Below are 17506 nucleotides of genomic sequence, written 5' to 3'. Positions count from 1 at the left end.
ACATCCACAGACCAGGACATAAGGCTATTACATTTGCGTCATAGGCTGCAGATACCGGTAGTTTCAATTGTAGATAGGCCTATACTCTTTAAAGTTAATAGCAGTCTCCTCACATTCCTATTAAAACACACAACAGTGCATTAGATTAGGCTATAATTTAAATGGACATTTAAACGCTATTTTCCTCTTTCCATCTCGCAAACTTTAGCCTATTAGGACAGTATGGCGCATTATTGTTCATCTTTCGACTATTTCGCAAAAGCCTATAGTTTTGATATTTATTCATTTCATATTCTTACAACAAAAACACCAATAAATAGGCTAATATACAATTTGCTGTTTACATCGGAATTGTCCACGGTGTTATGGAACCATGTCTTCAATGCAACATAGGCTACAACAACATCTATCTTTAGAAATACAGGAGCAGCTTACTATATGCTGAAGAGTGATGACTGCGTACAGTGGGTACTACATTCAATTGTCTGGCTTCACGCGTGATTCCTACGTGACCTCACCTGTGAATCACGCGTCTTTTATTTATATTTCCTCAGTGAAGCTGCAATGACCCAAACAACCACCAGGTGGCATTTGTGAGCAGGGTTAGGAACGTTGGCTTTTGCCGCTTTGAGTCTATACGCGCCAGTGCTACAGTATGGACCATAAATTTAGCCTACCCAACGTTTGTTTCCACAATATTACCCCCTGATGAGCTTTCATTTCGATGGCTGATAGGCCTACACTAGCCTACGTCTCCTGTGACATTCCCAACAGTTAGCACTATAATCAAACAATCCAAAAGTGAATTAGCCTACCGGTAGGCTAATAATGGGCTGCCGCGTCCTCCTATTTGGGTTGCCAGATTAGCAAAGGCCAACTGTCAACAGCTGTCAGTTGTAGTCATGAACAAGTAGCCTACGAGAGGCAGGCAAATTTCCAAAATTGGACATCGGAGGAGCCTTCCTGAGATGGCGACGTCTTCGTCAAACGAAGAATATCAAATCTGATGCAGAGCTGGCCATATTTCTCCACGACAGGTAGGCTAGCCTAGGCTAAACTTCATCTGCATCGCTAAATATGTTACCTTGGTTAGAGAGGTATTTTTTGTTTTCGCTGTTTCCGAAATGTGTAGCTGGTTCATGATTGGAGAAACGTTAAAGCAGCTACAGGTCAACTAATGTTAGCTAAGTCTTCATTACATCTGGCAACCCAGAAGAGGCTCACGTCTAGGTAGTCTTGAGAATGTTCACCAGTGTTTTGATTTTGGCCTACAGAACGTTCGGTAACAATCCTACAAACCGATCCTTTAACGTTACCACCATTTAAATGAGACTTTAGCCTACACCTAAGGAGAGGGATGTAAAATTGAAGTAATAACTTAGTGTTATGTGGTGCAAGTGTAACCCATTAAATATTAGTAGCTCATAAACTCCAACGTAGTGCCAATTTACGTTGAAACTGGATGGAACTTATGTTCAACTTGTGTAATCGGCTGAGGTAGACTGGCTGCAGGACTACAGAGCGAGCAAGAGATGCAACAGCGGAAAACAGGTCATGCGCTTGCTAGAGCTGACATTTTTTAGAGCCAGTACAAATTACCTTTATGTACCAATGTCACATTTAATTTTTACTATGCTTGTTTGCTTTGTAGAAAACTGTCTGCAGATGGTCATCTGAAAAACTGGACGGCTATATGTCCTCTGTACCTGACAATATACAAACTGCAATCAGCAAATATGAGCATGCTGTATATTCTATCCAAAACCAACATTCAAACTACAACAATGAACCCATAAGCTTTACTTTTGAATTATGTTCCATCGTTACATTTGCTAGAATGGTATAGTTTTGTGCCTATTAAATTTGTGTGTGTGTGTGTGTGTGTGTGTGTGTGCGTGTGTGTTTTAACTCACACAAGTAGAAGCTGATGTTTGGATCCTCTAGATGTGTCTTCACAAACTCTCTCACAGCAGTGACTGTATACAGGAAAAAATAATCATACACAGGAAAGTCTGAAACAAACTGGACACTTCAACAGAAGTTGTTTTTAAGGGGAGTGCATTGAAAACAAAGAATACGGAATGAAGACAGATATTGAAAAACACATAGACATTTACCCTTCTCCTGGGGCCTGAAGAATCCCTGTAAAACATAACGATCTGGGAACTGGACTCTAAGAACTACCTATACAAAGAAATGTACCAATCATGTTATTTGTGTTTTCAGATAGGCCAACATTATTTACATTTTCAAGTCAAGCAAAAAGATATTGCTGGAGCCTATGTTACATTTCATGACCCTGAGAAATGGCAACAGTGTATCTGTGTGTCAGCCATCAGAGCAATGGAGCTTTGACAAGCTGATTTCACACTGGTAGGATGGACATGCTGACAAAGCTGGTGTAATTACATGTTTACTCACAAAAGGGTATCTCTCCACCTTTTCCTTCATCCTTGCCTCTCTTAGGGCTTGTGTCATAAGAGGGGCTTCCTCCAGCAACCTCCTGATGATGAAGAGGTCAAAGCAGAGTTTACGCTAGATTATTTCTTTTTTTTCCAGACAAAATGTCAGTTATGTGTTTTAAATAGCCATACAATTGCCTGTACATTTCAATGTTAATAAATCAAACTATATATTTCATATGCAGCTTATTAAACGTAATCAGCACCAGCAGTTTCTTTCTGATCAACTTTGCACAAGAAGCAGAGTAGGCTAGGCCTACTTTGATTCTATGAAGTCTTTGACTTATTTTAAGGAGTCTTATCAAGACAAAATTGCTTGTTTTTAGGACGTACTGGCAGAAAAATTTGCTTGTTTTCAGGATGAGATGTCTTAAAATAAGTCAAACCTTTCTTAAATTAAGCCAAATGATTTCATGAGAAAGTGCTAGGTAAGTTTTTTTTTTAATCTTGATATAAGATTAATAATCTTGCTTTATTAGATAAGCAGTTTTTGCAGTGCGGTCATACAGGTTTTAGTCAGAGTCTTCCGGATTCATTTGTTTTTCCCTGCAGTAATTTTGTGTCAACGATTCCCGGGACACTGAAAGACCGTGGTGCACGAAACTTGGTGGGTATATAGCCCCACAAGGATGACACAGAACCATTGTTTGCCGCTTTGATCCATAGCCCCCCTCCGCCACCCCCGGACTGGACACGCAAATGAGACACACACAAATGGTTAAACTGTGATGATATGAGCACCAGCCAGCGGAGGGCACTTAAAGCCTACCATGCACCCGGACAATATTGTGCACCTGCCCTAATTCTGAAGCAGTGACCACCGCTACAAAATGAAGAGGAAATACTAGGAAGAAAGTTAATGTTTTTACAATAAACTAGGCTACATCAACACAATATGTGGAGTGAAACTGGACGGGATTAATAACCTGACTAGTTGTACTTACCGTTAAATTGCAATGTGAGCAGCTGCAAGCGGGGAGGATATGTCGGCAGGATCATTTAAAAGGCAACCGCAACTACATTGTGCGTCTGCCCTAATTCGGATGTGGTGGGGCGTCATCCCAAAATCAACGTAGAGGAAACACTGGATATACTGCAAAAACTGTTTATCTAATATATCGAACCAAGTGTTATTAATCCAATATCAAGATTAAAAAAAAAATCTAGTTGGTACTGTTTACAGTATAAAGAGAGTTACCTAGCGCTTTCTCATAAAATCATTTGACTTAATTTAAGAAGAGTTATTTTAAGATGTTTCTTCCTGAATACAAGCAAACTTGTCAGCCAGTGCATTAAGCAAATTTGTCCTTAAAACAAGCAAATTTGGCTGCTAGTGCATTAAGTAGGCCTGTAGCGATATGTTATTCGAAATCGAAATCGCGACACTCATATCCACAAACCTGTGTCGCGGTGTGAAAAGGCAGAACCGCGACACACCATCTCTAGTGTTTCACGCAACACTTTGCAGCTTACGCGGCCGCATAAGCAACACACATCTCCCGCATTACTTACCGGTAGCCTACGTTGTCCAAAATTAAATAAATGCTCCAGGGCCTCTTGCTGCTGTCAGTCAGATGGACTACCATGCACCACCTACTGCCATTGCAGTAGTGGTGGTAAAGGTGGTGAACAGTGTGCAAATAAAAAATTTAAGACTTTCAGTGGAGGATACTGATGACAGCGAGGGAGAAATGTCTGATTGAATGAATGTTTTTTTGGAGGAGACATTTCATCTTTGTGATGTGTACAAGGCCAGCCTGGTAACATGTTTTGTATATAGTTGCTTTCAGAATCTGTGAGAAAGTACTACTTTGTTCCTTGTAACTTTGTCTATTTGATTAATTGTTGAGGGTTGAGACAATTACTTGCTCAGCCTACCATTTCAGGGTTGTGACCTTACCGGACTTTACAGATATTATGTTCTCTGGAGGGACTTGAAATAATTTTTAGCATTTTGTATTGACATTGTTGATTTCTGTTTGAGAAGAACTTTCATTTGATACCATACATGATGGGTTTATACAGTAATGTACATCTAGTTATTTTTTTTATGGTCAAAAAAGGGGGCGTGGCAGATGATGTCATTAAAAAAAATGCTCAAGGGTGCCAGAGCGTCTACCCCCAGAGAGTCTACACTCCCTAAACTATCAATTTATGCAAAAAAATTGCATTCGTACCTTAGTTCACACCTATCCTGGGGTTCTACCTGACTAAGAGGCAGGCGTGAAAAGAGTAAAGATGTGTGTGAGTGTGAGAGAATGTATGAATGAGGTGTGCAAGAAGATGTGCAACAAGACAGCTGTAACCTCTCCAAAGCACCTCTATCCAGCATGGGCTGGTCACTTACCTCTGACTCTTCAGCTGGGAAAAACGTTTCCTTACATCATCCACTGTAACTTCAAAGAACTCGTCTGGCAGCTCCTGATCAGCATCAACATGTACTCCAGCATCCAAATGGTACACCAAAGATTTTCTATCTATGTTCTGAGAAAGAGAGCATATAGTGTGTTACAATTACACTAAAAAAAACTGCTTATTTCATAAAATCTAACCAAGTGTTAATCTTATATCAAGATCAAAAAATCTAGTTATTGTTTTCAGTATGAAGAGACTTACCTAGCGCTTTCTCGTAAAATGGTTTGACTTCATTTATTAAGAGTTTGACTTGTTTCATAAGTTTCATCATTAAAACAAGAACATTTGGTTGCCATTGCGTCAAGCAAATTTGTCTTGATAAGACAAATTTCTACAAAAATCTATTTGGTATTGTTTTTAGTATAAAGAGACTTACCTAGCGCTTTTTTAAAAGTCCATTTTGACTTAATTTAATAAGAATTGGACTTATTTTAAGGCAGGGGGCCACTTCTGTCAACGTCATCTGATTGGAGGGCCACGTCAGTGTTAAAGGGATATTCCACCATTTGGGGAATTACACTTATTTTCCACCTCCCCTTGAGTTAAACAATTGATTTTTACCTTTCTCCAGTCCATCCAGCCGTTCTCAGAGTCAAACTGGCGATACCAGTTTTAGCTCCAGCCTAGCATAGATCATTGAATCTGACTAGACCATTATCTTCTCACCTGCTATCACGTTTAAAAGTGATTAGGATTTCCAGGATTTTTTCTATTTAAAACTTGTCTCCTCTCAAGTTACAGTGGGTCCCAGTTAAAAATTGACACTTCATTCACGATCATGGTGATTCACGCAGCTGGGTGAAATGTAAGTACAACTGCAGCCGGGGGGGGGGGGCAGCATAGTCCGCTGTGGCGTTCCACGGTCGAACCAGACGGCACATTCGACAGCAAGGGCTGTGATTGGCCGAGTTTTCAGTGTGTTTCTCTGTGTTTTTAGCAGCCCCTGCAACATGCTAGTCCACTGTAGCCTAAGCTTTGTACATAATGTTAAACATAGTTTTGGATTCAGTGGCAAGATTTCTTGATTGTACAGTGCCTGTCTCTCAGTAATGTTTTAAAATGAGAGCTTCGTCAGCTGGCAGTAGGCTACTTTGTCGGTAGTCATGAGAAGTTCGCTTGCTAACAGAACATAAATATGCTGCCCAGAAACCTTGTGAATAGTTAATTTTTTTTACTACACTAACAAGGTTGAAATATAGACTTTGCCTACAGCATCTCCTTAACAGTAATGTTAACAAAATGACAGCATTCATATGACAAAGAAAAACGAATTCGGTCACTCAAGACTGTGCCACAGCAACCAGTGTAGGCTACAGTCCTACCCAATAGGCCTACTCGAAGCAGATAGCGTTGCCTGACGGTCGAGTGGGTTAATGTACGTATTTCCAATCTGCAACTTTCAGGCAGTTCTGAGTTCGAATCTAGGCAGGAGCAGAGCCATTTAAAGGCCTAGGCCTATTGCTATCATTTTTTGCAAGGTGTTGCTCCTGGCAATACTTGTTTATAAGACGTTTGGTGATTAATTGATAGCTGTTTTTGGGACACGTTAAACGTTCTTTATAATGAGCGCATACGGGGAGTAAAACGACAACTGTAGGCTACAATGATTGCAATACAAAAATATGTGCGTGTTAGTTTAGTTGACCTTGGTTAGACTCTGCATATTATTTGTTATAAAGGAAAATAAAGTCAATTTTCGACACACGTCTGTTCTTAGTTCAATAACAAGTGTTGCTTGTTAAAACATGTGACTAGTGAAACTCAAATGATTTTAGCCAAAAGCCAAAAAATGTTAGAGAGAAGGAGAGACGCCGGGGCAGCTCTTTAGTAAAAGGTGCAGAACATCATTAAACTTTGACTAACGTTTCGATGTTCGTTAGTCAAAAACATCAACACATCGAAACGTTAGTCAAAGTTTAATAATGTTCTGCACCTTTTACTGAAGAATAAAGAAAATTAAGAAGACATCCGAGCTGCACCGGCGTCTCTCCTTCTCTCTAAAACAGGGGTGTCAAACATACGGCGATGATTTTGAACGGCCCGCACGTCAGTCCCTCAACAACGAGAGAAAACTTCCCTTGTGTGTGTGTAATGTGTATCACACCAAATTGGCTCACCATACCTTCCCAACTATGCACGGTATCCCATTAGCTGCATGCCAGGCTATTTACAATTTTCTATCGCGTAAAGTTAGTGAACACGTTATCAAAATTAACGCGCACACATTTTGTTTGAGCAGGAGACAGAATACGCACGCAAGCACAACTAGGCTACTTGTTGTTTTCTTTTACTCGGCTATCTATATATGGTTATCAGCACACAATGTAGGGCTAATTCACTAGTTATGGATATCACAAGTTTAAACAACGAAAACAGAAAGGATGGAGGCAGCAAAGCTGGAGGAGTTATTCCAGATGGGCAAGAACAAGGCAATTGGTGTGCTTGTCAGAACGTTAGATTACAGCTGTTTAAAGCCAGACGTCACCGTACGCTAGAACAAAACTAAAGGTAACTATAGGGCTGAATCAATTTGTCCAAATGAATAGGTCATCGTAGACGTTGTTGTTGTATTATTGCATGTGGATATTGTTATGCTATGTAGGCTACTTTTTTTGCAATGCACGGACCTAAAACCGGGAAACGGACAAATATTGTAGGGCCTACACGCGTGAATTTGTTTTTGCGGGGGTGGGGGTGGGTGGGTTAATGCCATACCATAGCTCTCTCTCTCACACACACACACACACACACACACACAGTACCTTTCTTAGCCACAGTTAATTTTAGTGGTGATATGTGTTATGGACATTGTTATTGACTGCAGTTTATTCTCATCAATGTCAGTCCATGAATGCATATTGATCAGTTGTTAACTAATACTGTAGGCCTAGAAGTTGCATTTGAAAATGTTACTGTTGTAGGCTGTTTGTTTTTTATTTCAGCCACACTGTTTTAAAGTGGTTAGGACCATTATTTCACAGCAATTTTGAATAAGCCATACTGCAATACCGATTTCATGGTTGCACCATGCACATGTTCGCCGATTATGTGGCCCTCAGTAACCTATAAATTCAATGATGTGGCCCTCTATGAAAATGAGTTTGACATCCCTGCTCTAAAATATCTGTCCTGGCCTGGTTGCAACGGATTGTGGCCAAACGACAGAAGCGCGGAGAACCCTCCTTTGTCTACCAAAAAGTGTTACTTTGTGCCCCGCGCTCCCCACTGCTTGTGAAAGAAGGGGTGGGGAGGGGGCTTAACGTGAAAAAGCTTAATGTCCCAAAACGGCAAAGTCATAATGGTAGGCTACAGGAAGTGGGGGGAGGGTATGGGATGACCAGAGCCGTCTTCGCTGTGCTATTCAGAAAGCATCTTCTATTGTCTTTCCAGGCGCACACAGCTCGTTATAGCCTATCGAGTGCCTTAACAGATAGGCTCTGCTCTTGGGTTTGGCCTCACAGCGAACTCAACCCTCTTGTTGCTTGCAGTTTGTTCAATAAAGCGATGCAGATTACATTGTTTATTTCTGATTAATTGCGTCTTTTGATGTCTTTTGCAACATCTGCTTGTTAGGCTGGGCTACTGTTGAATAAGCCATACTGCTGTACAGGTAAATGTTCAACAATTGCTGGTGTACAATTGCTGGTGTAGGCCTACAGGTTATAATCAATTAGGGACTGTTAGGGACTGTTCATTATTTATTTAAGGGGCTACCGGAGGAGTTTTGGGAGCGTTAGTCAAAAAAGACGTGACCCTCCCTCGCCAGCAAGAAATTTTTCTATGACCCTCCAAAGTGATTGAGAAAAAACGCATGACCCTCCCCAGTCCCAACAATTTAGGCTATTGATGCCTTCTGTAGGCTACTGGGTCAATTTGGGAGCTTGCATGCTACGACTCCTTCCTTTTGGGCAGTTTGCAGGTAGCATAACGTCTTTTTCAATTCATAGAAGGGAGAGCCCAGTCTTTCGTGTGACATTGAGGTGCGCAAATAGTTTTTAATAGCCTGTTCAACTTCGAAAAGCCGATGCTAGTCACTGATCGCAATTTCAAATTTCGGGAAGCTTCGTTTTTCAGTCATCTTTTTAAGTGTTAAGTGCAGTAGGCCCCTATCTGCCCCCTTTGGAATTATATCTCGAGCCTATTATAAGGTCCAGTGCGTTATGTCCTGGGATTCGGACGTGCTCAAAAAAAGAAAAGAAAAACACTTGTTGCTTTGATATCTTTTTTCGTTGTCGCTTGAACGCCGGCAAGCAGGCATGTTCTTGGTTGCAATTTAAGTGAAATTTCTACAGTAGGCCTACAACATGCAACATGCTTGTTAGGCTGGGCTACTGTCAATGTACTTGTACAGGTAAATGTTCAACAATTGCTGGTGTACAGGCTATAATCAATTAGCTAAATCATTTGTCTAGCTAAAATCGTGCTACATTCAAACGCAAAAGGTGCTTTGATATCTTATTCGTTTGAACGTCGGCAAGCAGGCATGCTGCGGTTGCAATGAATGAGAATAATTGGTTTTATCTGCGGATTTATTTTTTGCATTATTTTGAATATGACTCGCTCCAGTCTCAACAGCACAGCTACTTTTTCCACACGCATCTAAGTTCTAACACACATATCCCCTCTGCTTTCTCTCTCTCCATCCCTGCGCATGGTGCTTTCTTAAGCTGCACCATCTTACAACAATTGCATCTACATTTTCATATTAGAATGTTTTGTCAAGTGTAAGCTTCCCGTGTAAAGTTCCCGTGCCCCCGCTGAAAGTCTCATGCGCTTATCGTTACACTATCAAATCTATAAGTAACCGTGACAAATAGGGTATAAGATATATAAACTCACGCTATTGTATTATCATATATGTTTGGTAATGGCTCAGCTTTCTCTGATTGTTCTACTGACTTGGAAACTGCATCATAGAAGCAGTAAGTCAGATTGCATCAAAAATAGTAGTGGCAGAACTCCAAAGTGACACCTTGTGGTTGTTTGTGTCAACTGCAGTTTGTGCCATTTCTGCTGAGAAAATGGGGTGCGTGATTCCTGAAGGAACCCGTCCAAACTTAACTGGGACCCACTGTAGAAAGTGTAATAAGACCAACGGAAAATGAAACGTGCCGATTTTCTAGGCTGAATGATATGGTTATGGTTATGGATTTAGCAGACGCCTTTGTCCAAAGCGAAATCATGCAATGATTTCATGCAGCACCTGAAAATAGTCCCTGTAGGCTAACAAGGTTCACACTATCATCACGATTACCACTGCCACCTCCAGCTGTTGGGCAGAGGGTCGAAATAAGCATGGTATGCTTATATTAGTGGACACCGCCGTATACACACAAAGACGCACCTCCATTCACAGACGCACTGTGACTATCGCTGTCAATAGTCGATCATAATCTCCAAAAGGCAGATATTCTCCTTCAGAATCAGAACAGGTGAATAACATAGCCTACCCAAGACTTCAACACACGTGAACGTTTTTTTCAACATTTGGTGTCGGCCTATTTCTGCTTCAATTTGTGCAAAATTATGGCCTGCATCGCTTCCGCGTCATTACAAACAAATCACGTCTTCGAATTTGGGCTTGAATCGAAGCTCTGGATGTCTAGCAACTAGTGGAGGAGAGTACAAATAGGATTTGTCACCATACTTGGATCTATCGTCTATTTTAACCAGTGTTGTTGTTTGACGCAATTAAAATTACCCTCAAGGGCCGATGACATTATTATTTTGACATTAGGTCGCGGGCCGGAATTGGGCCTGGCGCGGGCCGGGAGTTTGAGACCCCTGTTTTAAGGAACCTTATCAAGACAATCAGTCTTTATTACAGCGAAGTTTAAGCAACCTCCAGCTGAAAACACTGCTGTCTGACCAGTAGTTCATGCAGCGGATGTGAGGTGTTGTCCAAAACGAGTTTTTGCAACAGCCTTCTCTCAACAACCAACTCTAGGGGCTCTAGTGCATTGGTTCCCAAAAACTGGCAGAGCAAAGGGGGGTAAAAGAGACAATGAGACTGGATAATAAACTGATGTATTTGAAGAGGAAATAGTGACTGATACCAAATGAAAAAAACAAAATTGTTTTTTAATACCCTCAATATCACACTTAATGTAGCCTAGAAATCTAGACGCACCCTAGCGGCAGCAAATGTAATTTGCAGCCAGGGTAGTCTAGCAACTCTCCGTTGGCTTGCGAGCTGGAAAAATGAAACTTCAATCAGGCCAATCACATCGTGTGAGTCGGCGACGGTTCCGCGTGAATTCCCTGCTACTTGAAAACAATGAAGATGGATGCTGCTGCTGGCAAACAGCGGTCTTTGAATCACAATTTGGGTTAAGCTTTTTTTAAATTGGCAAAGTGGGAAAATGCATGGGACTCATGAGTTGTAGCACTATCCTATTGCGCGCAGTGGAAATTTGAAAGACAACCGTTTATCCCGCCCCTCGGATTGAGAGGTGCAGTTGATGTGGTTCTGCCTCGTTAGGCCACACTTAATGCATATTTTTCGAAATCTAGGACCCTTTCGAAAGTCAGGAGACATTTCATACAGACTTTAATTTGTTTACACATGCTTTTTATGAGTTGGTCTTCCACCATAGAAAATTTGAGGAGGCTAGGGAAAATAATATACTGATGAGAAGCCCTGTGGATATAAAATATCAGGGGAAAATTGAGATGTGTGAAACACTATTTGACTGAAATAATTTGTTATTAAAAAAATACTAAAATGTTTTGACTAAAACTTGACTAAGATACTTTGAGTTCACTTTTCACTAAAACTACATTAAAATGACAAGACTTTTAGTCAACTAAAACTTGACTAACAACTAAAACTTGACTAACAAAAACTAAAACTTGACTGACAAAAACTAAAACTTGACTAACAAAAAAAATATTTGAATGACTAAATATGACAAAGACTAAAAAGGACATTTCATCACAAGACTAAGATTAAAGGAAAATTCCGGTATTTAGCACTTTGAGTCCCTTTTCTGGTTTGTTTTGGATGAACTAGAACTGCTAAATACCGGATTTCCCTTTAAGACTAAATTAAAAATAGGTGACAAAATTAACACTATGCCCAAACATGGCACATGTTTTTCAAGCTGTAAAAATGAAAGAATTTCAAGGTCTAAAAAAGATATGAAAACAGAAGATTTGCACAGATATATTTCACAGGCCTTGGTTTTAGGACCCATTAATGATATGGACAAGGTTTGAACAAAATCTGAGACAGTGCAGCAACAACCTTATCTGATTTGACACAGAATGACTCATGGTTGAACGTATGATTGGAGAGAAAAAAACAAAAAGGTTGGACATGATCCCGGTGTCCAACAACACTGTGTCGCGCCACATCAATACAATGTCCGAACACATCCTGGCTACATTAGTCAGTCCAGAGAATATAAGTCCAAGTAGATGAGTCCACAAATGTAGCAAATCTGGCCAATCTATTGGTGTAAATCCGTTACCTTTTTGAAGGCACTGTGAAGGGAGATTTTTTGTCCTGTCAGCCCCTTCCTACGCTAACAACGGGTGAAGAAATCTTTAATTTAATTGATGTCTTTATGAGGTCCAATGGAATTGACTGGACACGCTATGTGGGAATATGCACTGACGTGGCCAAGGCCATGACAGGGAAGCACACAGGGCTTATAGCCCACATCAGGAAAGTCTGTCCATCCATTCTCAGGTTACATTGCAGTGTTCACAGGGATTAGCCTGGCTAACGTCAGACCTCATCTCATTGAGATGGGGTCTGAGAACTAGACATTCATTTTCTCGTATTTGAAGTGTGGTTTACAAATGCCCAGAACCATTGATTGGGCGCTACGAATGTCTATCAAATCCGTCTGTACGTGGCTCATAACGGCTTCGGTGTGTCGTCATTGTCTTGCTGCCCTCCCTCCGTTCTGTGATTGGTTCCTTCGTTGAGGTGAAAACGAAGTCCATAGAACCCAGGCTGCCTAGCAGCGTGAATAAAATCGCGCGCGTAAGGCAGCATGGGGAAAACCCAGGCTACACAGGGATGCCCTCGCAGCCAAAATTATGCCAGGTGATCTACTTTCAGGCCTCAATGATGCGGTGAAACTGGTGAACTTCATTAAAGCTTGTCCCCTAAATTCAAAGCTGTTCACACTGCAACGAAATGGGCAGCGAACACAAAGCACTACTTTTGCACACTGAAGTGTGTTATCATGGTTGTCATGGGGCAAAGTGTTGACAAGGCTTTTTGAACTGCGACATGATCTTCAACAATGTGATAATGTAACCTCGTGGTCCAGGAGAAGCAGACAGGTTTTGGTGTAAAATAGGTTTATTGAATCAGCGGATATACTCTGAAAACACCCGTGAAAAGTAACCTATATTAATTACACAGAAACAATGACTAGACAAAATACAAAGAAACGCAGAGTCACACATTTGACTATAAATAACCGCACAATCTTCCTAAACACTCACAGCAGTGTCAGGTATGCACAACATGTGCAATCCAGAGGACTCACCTTCTCCCTCCACAGAGATTTAAAGTGATTAGGTGACCTCCCCTAATTGAAAAAACAGGCCTACTCCTTATTAGGCTAATCAGCCAATTTGGGTACCCAGGGGCACACGCCATTCTTGCGCAACTACACAAACTAAATCAAAGAACCTGCAGTTGAAATCATAACACTATCACTGGCAGAAAAATAACAGTAACAGAATCTGTGCACTCTGCCAAAGGAACATACCACCTACAATGAAAAAACATGCCATAATTAACTATAAATATAGTGACTGTGTGGGTCACTCTGTCACAAACAACCCGTTTATTTGGCCTCCAATCTGCAGAAGCTCGCCTATTTGACTGACATATTTTCTGCTGAAAATGAATGAACTGAATTTAAGTCTGCAGAGAGTCAGTGTTACCCTGTTCAACACACAAGACAAGATAAAAGCTGATAAAGAAGCTACGGTTCTGGATACACTGCAAAAAATGACATCTAACCAATAAGTGTTAATACAGTCAACAGTGTTAATAATCTTCCATTAAGATCAAAGAATCTATTTGGTATTGTTTTAAGTATGAAAAGACTTACCTAGTGCTCTCCCGTAAGATCATTTTGACTTAATTTAAGAAGACCTTGACTTATTTTAAGGTGTCTTATCAAGACAAATTTACTCAACGCACTGGCAGACAAATTTGCTTGTTTTTAGGACAAATTTTCTTAACGCACTGGCAGACAAATTTGCTTATTTTCAGGATGAGATGTCTTAAAATAAGTCAAACTTTTCTTAAATTAAGTCAAATGATTTCATGAGAAAGCGCTAGGTAAGTCTATTTATACAATACCAACTAGTTTTTTATTTTGATATAAGATTAATAACACTTGGTTAGATTGTGTTAGATGAGCAGTTTTTGCAGTGTAGGCTGTGTGAGTGGGAATATGCTCCTGTGTTTCCCTAAACTGCATGCGTTCATGGAAACAAACAACGTTGTCATGGGTGAATATGTAAAAAGTCTAATAATTGAACACCTCAACAATTCACCTAGCAGCTATGAAAATATTTCCCACCTATGGATACATCTCAGTTGTGGATTCGCAACACATTTGAAGTTTCCCTCCCTGTGCTACAGCTGTCACTTCAGGAGCAGGAACAGCTGATTGACCGGTCATCTCATGGAGCGCTGCAACTGCAGTTCAAACAAAAGCTCTTGTGGAATTTTGGGCCAAAGCAATGGCAGCATACCCAGTCCTGGCAAAGCCAGCCTTGAGGGTTTTAATCAAGGGGGCAGGCGATTTCCCGGAAGTTGAAACACCCATGGAGGCTGGAGGTATCAACACTGTGCTAACCCCATAGAATGCCCATTCATTTAGGATTTTTATTTGAAATCCCATAACTTTATAAAACATATATCCTGTGCCGACATTGTAGCTTCATTGTAGCTTCTTATCTACATATACAATCCAAGGCAAAACAGGCTCAACTACCTCGTACATAACGTTGGGTTCCCGTAAAAAGAATATTTAGCATGTCCGGTTGTAGGGAAGCTAACTTTGACGTAATCTTTCTGTCGCACCGTAGGGAGATAACCGTATTGTTTGGATAAGAAGCTCAGTCCAGCCAGTACAGAAACTCATTAGCAAAACCAAGAACTATGTAGCCTACAAGACCATTGTATGTTAAGGTAAAAGCATTACACAGAGGCAAGTAAACCTAATAAAAAAGGCGGCACTAATCATTTCAGAGGTTTTCGATGGATTGACAGTGGGTCGGCAAAGTGGAAAGAAGTTTATTATTATTAGAAGAACTATTTGTTTTTGTTTTACCATTGACTGTGTTTGAAGTTGATCATGTCTGGTAGTTTCAACATAAACACGACTTGATATCACTTGTGATGTTGATGTTAATAATAATAATTAAATACATGTTTAACTTTGATGAGTTTGAAGGCGTAGGAAGTTACAAGATTCAGTTCGATGGCTAACGTCACAAAGTTAAGTGTGAGTCTGCGCAGTACGATGGGAAGCCAACTTAAAAATGTTTTTAATTTGTGTCAGTGCCCTCCCATTGAAAACAACAGTCTGTTTGTCCATTTCTTTTACTGTCGATGGTTTTAATTAGCCTGGCGGGCCATCCTATATCATTGAAATGTATAGTCTGGCATCGAACCATTCACCTCGCTTAATCCAAGGGGCGGGCAGAGAATTGTCTTTCAAACTGCCTAGGCATGCAATAGGCCAGCCTTCACGACCATATCCGTGATAATGGTCGGCAAAGCGGCAAATACATCCTTCTTCGAAAGGAATGACTTAAGTGCATTGTGTTGCTCAACTTTCAAAGAAAAGCACAAGTCCAACTTCTCCAAAGTTGACGCCAACGCCGATTCAAACAACTGCTCTTCGTTCGCCATAGCCACCTTCCTTGTTGTTCACCGTCGCAGGACTGTCGTTATCCTGTTAAGCCCGCCTTAAGACTCTCTAACAAAATAGAGCGCTGTGATTGAATAACATCCACGGTGTTAGCCAATAGAAATCCCTATGGTTTGATACTAGACGTACAGGCTGAGCAAATTAATTTGCCACCGCTAGGGTGCGTCTAGATTTCTAGGCTAGGTTTTAATGCCCTTCGTCACAACATACCTATGTGCACTGCAAAAAATGAAATCTAACCAAGTGTTAATAATCTTCTATTAAGATCAAAGAATCTATTTGGTATTGTTTTTAGTATGAAAAGACTTACCTAGTGCTCTCCCGTAAGATAATTTTGACTTAATTTAAGAAGACCTTGACTTATTTTAAGGAGTCTTATCAAGACAAATTTACTCAACGCACTGGCAGACAAATTTGCTTGTTTTTAGGACAAATTTTCTTAACGCACTGGCAGACAAATTTGCTTGTTTTCAGGATGAGATGTCTTACTTTTCTTAAATTAAGTCAAATGATTTCATGAGAAAGCGCTAGGCAAGTCTCTTTATACTAAAAACAATACCAACTAGTTTTTTTTATCTTGATATAAGATTAATAACACTTGGTTAGATTGTGTTAGATAAGCAGTTTTTGCAGTGTGAGGCAGGTTTCTCTGCTCTCACAGCAGTGAAGACAAAATATCACCAAAGACTGGATGCTGTTGAGAAGGACTGTATTGTTTTTAGTATGAGGAGACGTACCTAGCGCTCTCTCGAAAGATAATTTTGACTTAATTTAATACGACTTCGAGTCTTATCAAGACAAATGCTCAATGCACTGACAACCAAATACGCTTGTTTTTCAGACAAATTTGCTTGACTTATTTGAAGACGGCTCATCATGAAAACAAGCAAATTTGGCTGCCAGTGTGTTAAGCACATTTGTTTTAGACACCTTAAAATAAGTCAAACTCTTATTACACTGCAAAAACTGCTTATCTAACAAAATCTAGCCAAGTGTTATTAATCTTATGTCAAGATAAAAAAAATAGTTGGTATTGTTTTCAGTATAAAGAGACTTACCTAGCGCTTTCTTGTGAAATCATTTGACTTAATTTAAAAAATATTTGACTTATTTTAAGACATCTCATCTTGAAAACAAGCAAATTTGTCTGCCAGTGCGTTAAGCAAATTTGTCCTAAAAACAAGCAAATTTGTCTGCCAGTGCGTTGAGCAAATTTGTCTTGATAAGACTCCTTAAAATAAGTTAAAGTCTTCTTAAATTAAGTCAAAATGATCTTTTGAGAGGGCGCTAGGTAAGTCTTTTTATACTAAAAACAATATCAAATAGATTTTTTAATCTTAATATAAGATCAATAACACTTGGTTAGAATTCATTTTTTGCAGTGTAGATACTTGATAATAGAAAATAACATTTGAAAATAAACAAATGTGAAGAACTGTATTGCATTTTGGGGCCCTATTACTAACCTGACTCTCGCCAGATGAATTTCGTTCCGCCTAGCTCCACTCATCCATTTGGGATCGATCCATTGGAGTGGTGCTTCAGAAGGCTGGGCCTTATCAAAAAATCCTTGCATATGATTGGATAAGCCACTTGTCCGTCATCTATTGACGTGCTACTTCAACCACTCACATCGAAGCCAACCTGTGACGCTGAGAACAGTCTTACAGTCGCTTCTACACAACGTCACATCTATGAAACTCCCGCCCTGCA

The 17506-nt window shown here is 40.2% G+C and overlaps 1 protein-coding gene across 5 annotated transcripts in view; it reads right to left on the bottom strand.

Moving 5' to 3' along the window:
• aspscr1 (ASPSCR1 tether for SLC2A4, UBX domain containing) overlaps nt 1-17506 on the bottom strand; it is an 87468-nt gene that overhangs the window by 44425 nt on the left and 25537 nt on the right. For all 5 annotated transcript variants that reach the window (XM_048252426.1, XM_048252427.1, XM_048252428.1 and 2 more), the window contains 4 exons: nt 4810-4946; nt 2422-2503; nt 2118-2184; nt 1914-1976 (listed from right to left, as the gene is read on the bottom strand). In XM_048252426.1, coding sequence (XP_048108383.1) covers nt 1914-1976; nt 2118-2184; nt 2422-2503; nt 4810-4946 — 349 coding nt within the window. The remainder of the gene's footprint in view (nt 1-1913; nt 1977-2117; nt 2185-2421; nt 2504-4809; nt 4947-17506) is intronic.

This window comes from Alosa alosa, chromosome 9 (genome assembly GCF_017589495.1).
Source record: "Alosa alosa isolate M-15738 ecotype Scorff River chromosome 9, AALO_Geno_1.1, whole genome shotgun sequence".
Classification (NCBI taxonomy): domain Eukaryota; kingdom Metazoa; phylum Chordata; class Actinopteri; order Clupeiformes; family Clupeidae; genus Alosa; species Alosa alosa.
This window is presented reverse-complemented; position numbering and strand designations above follow the sequence as displayed.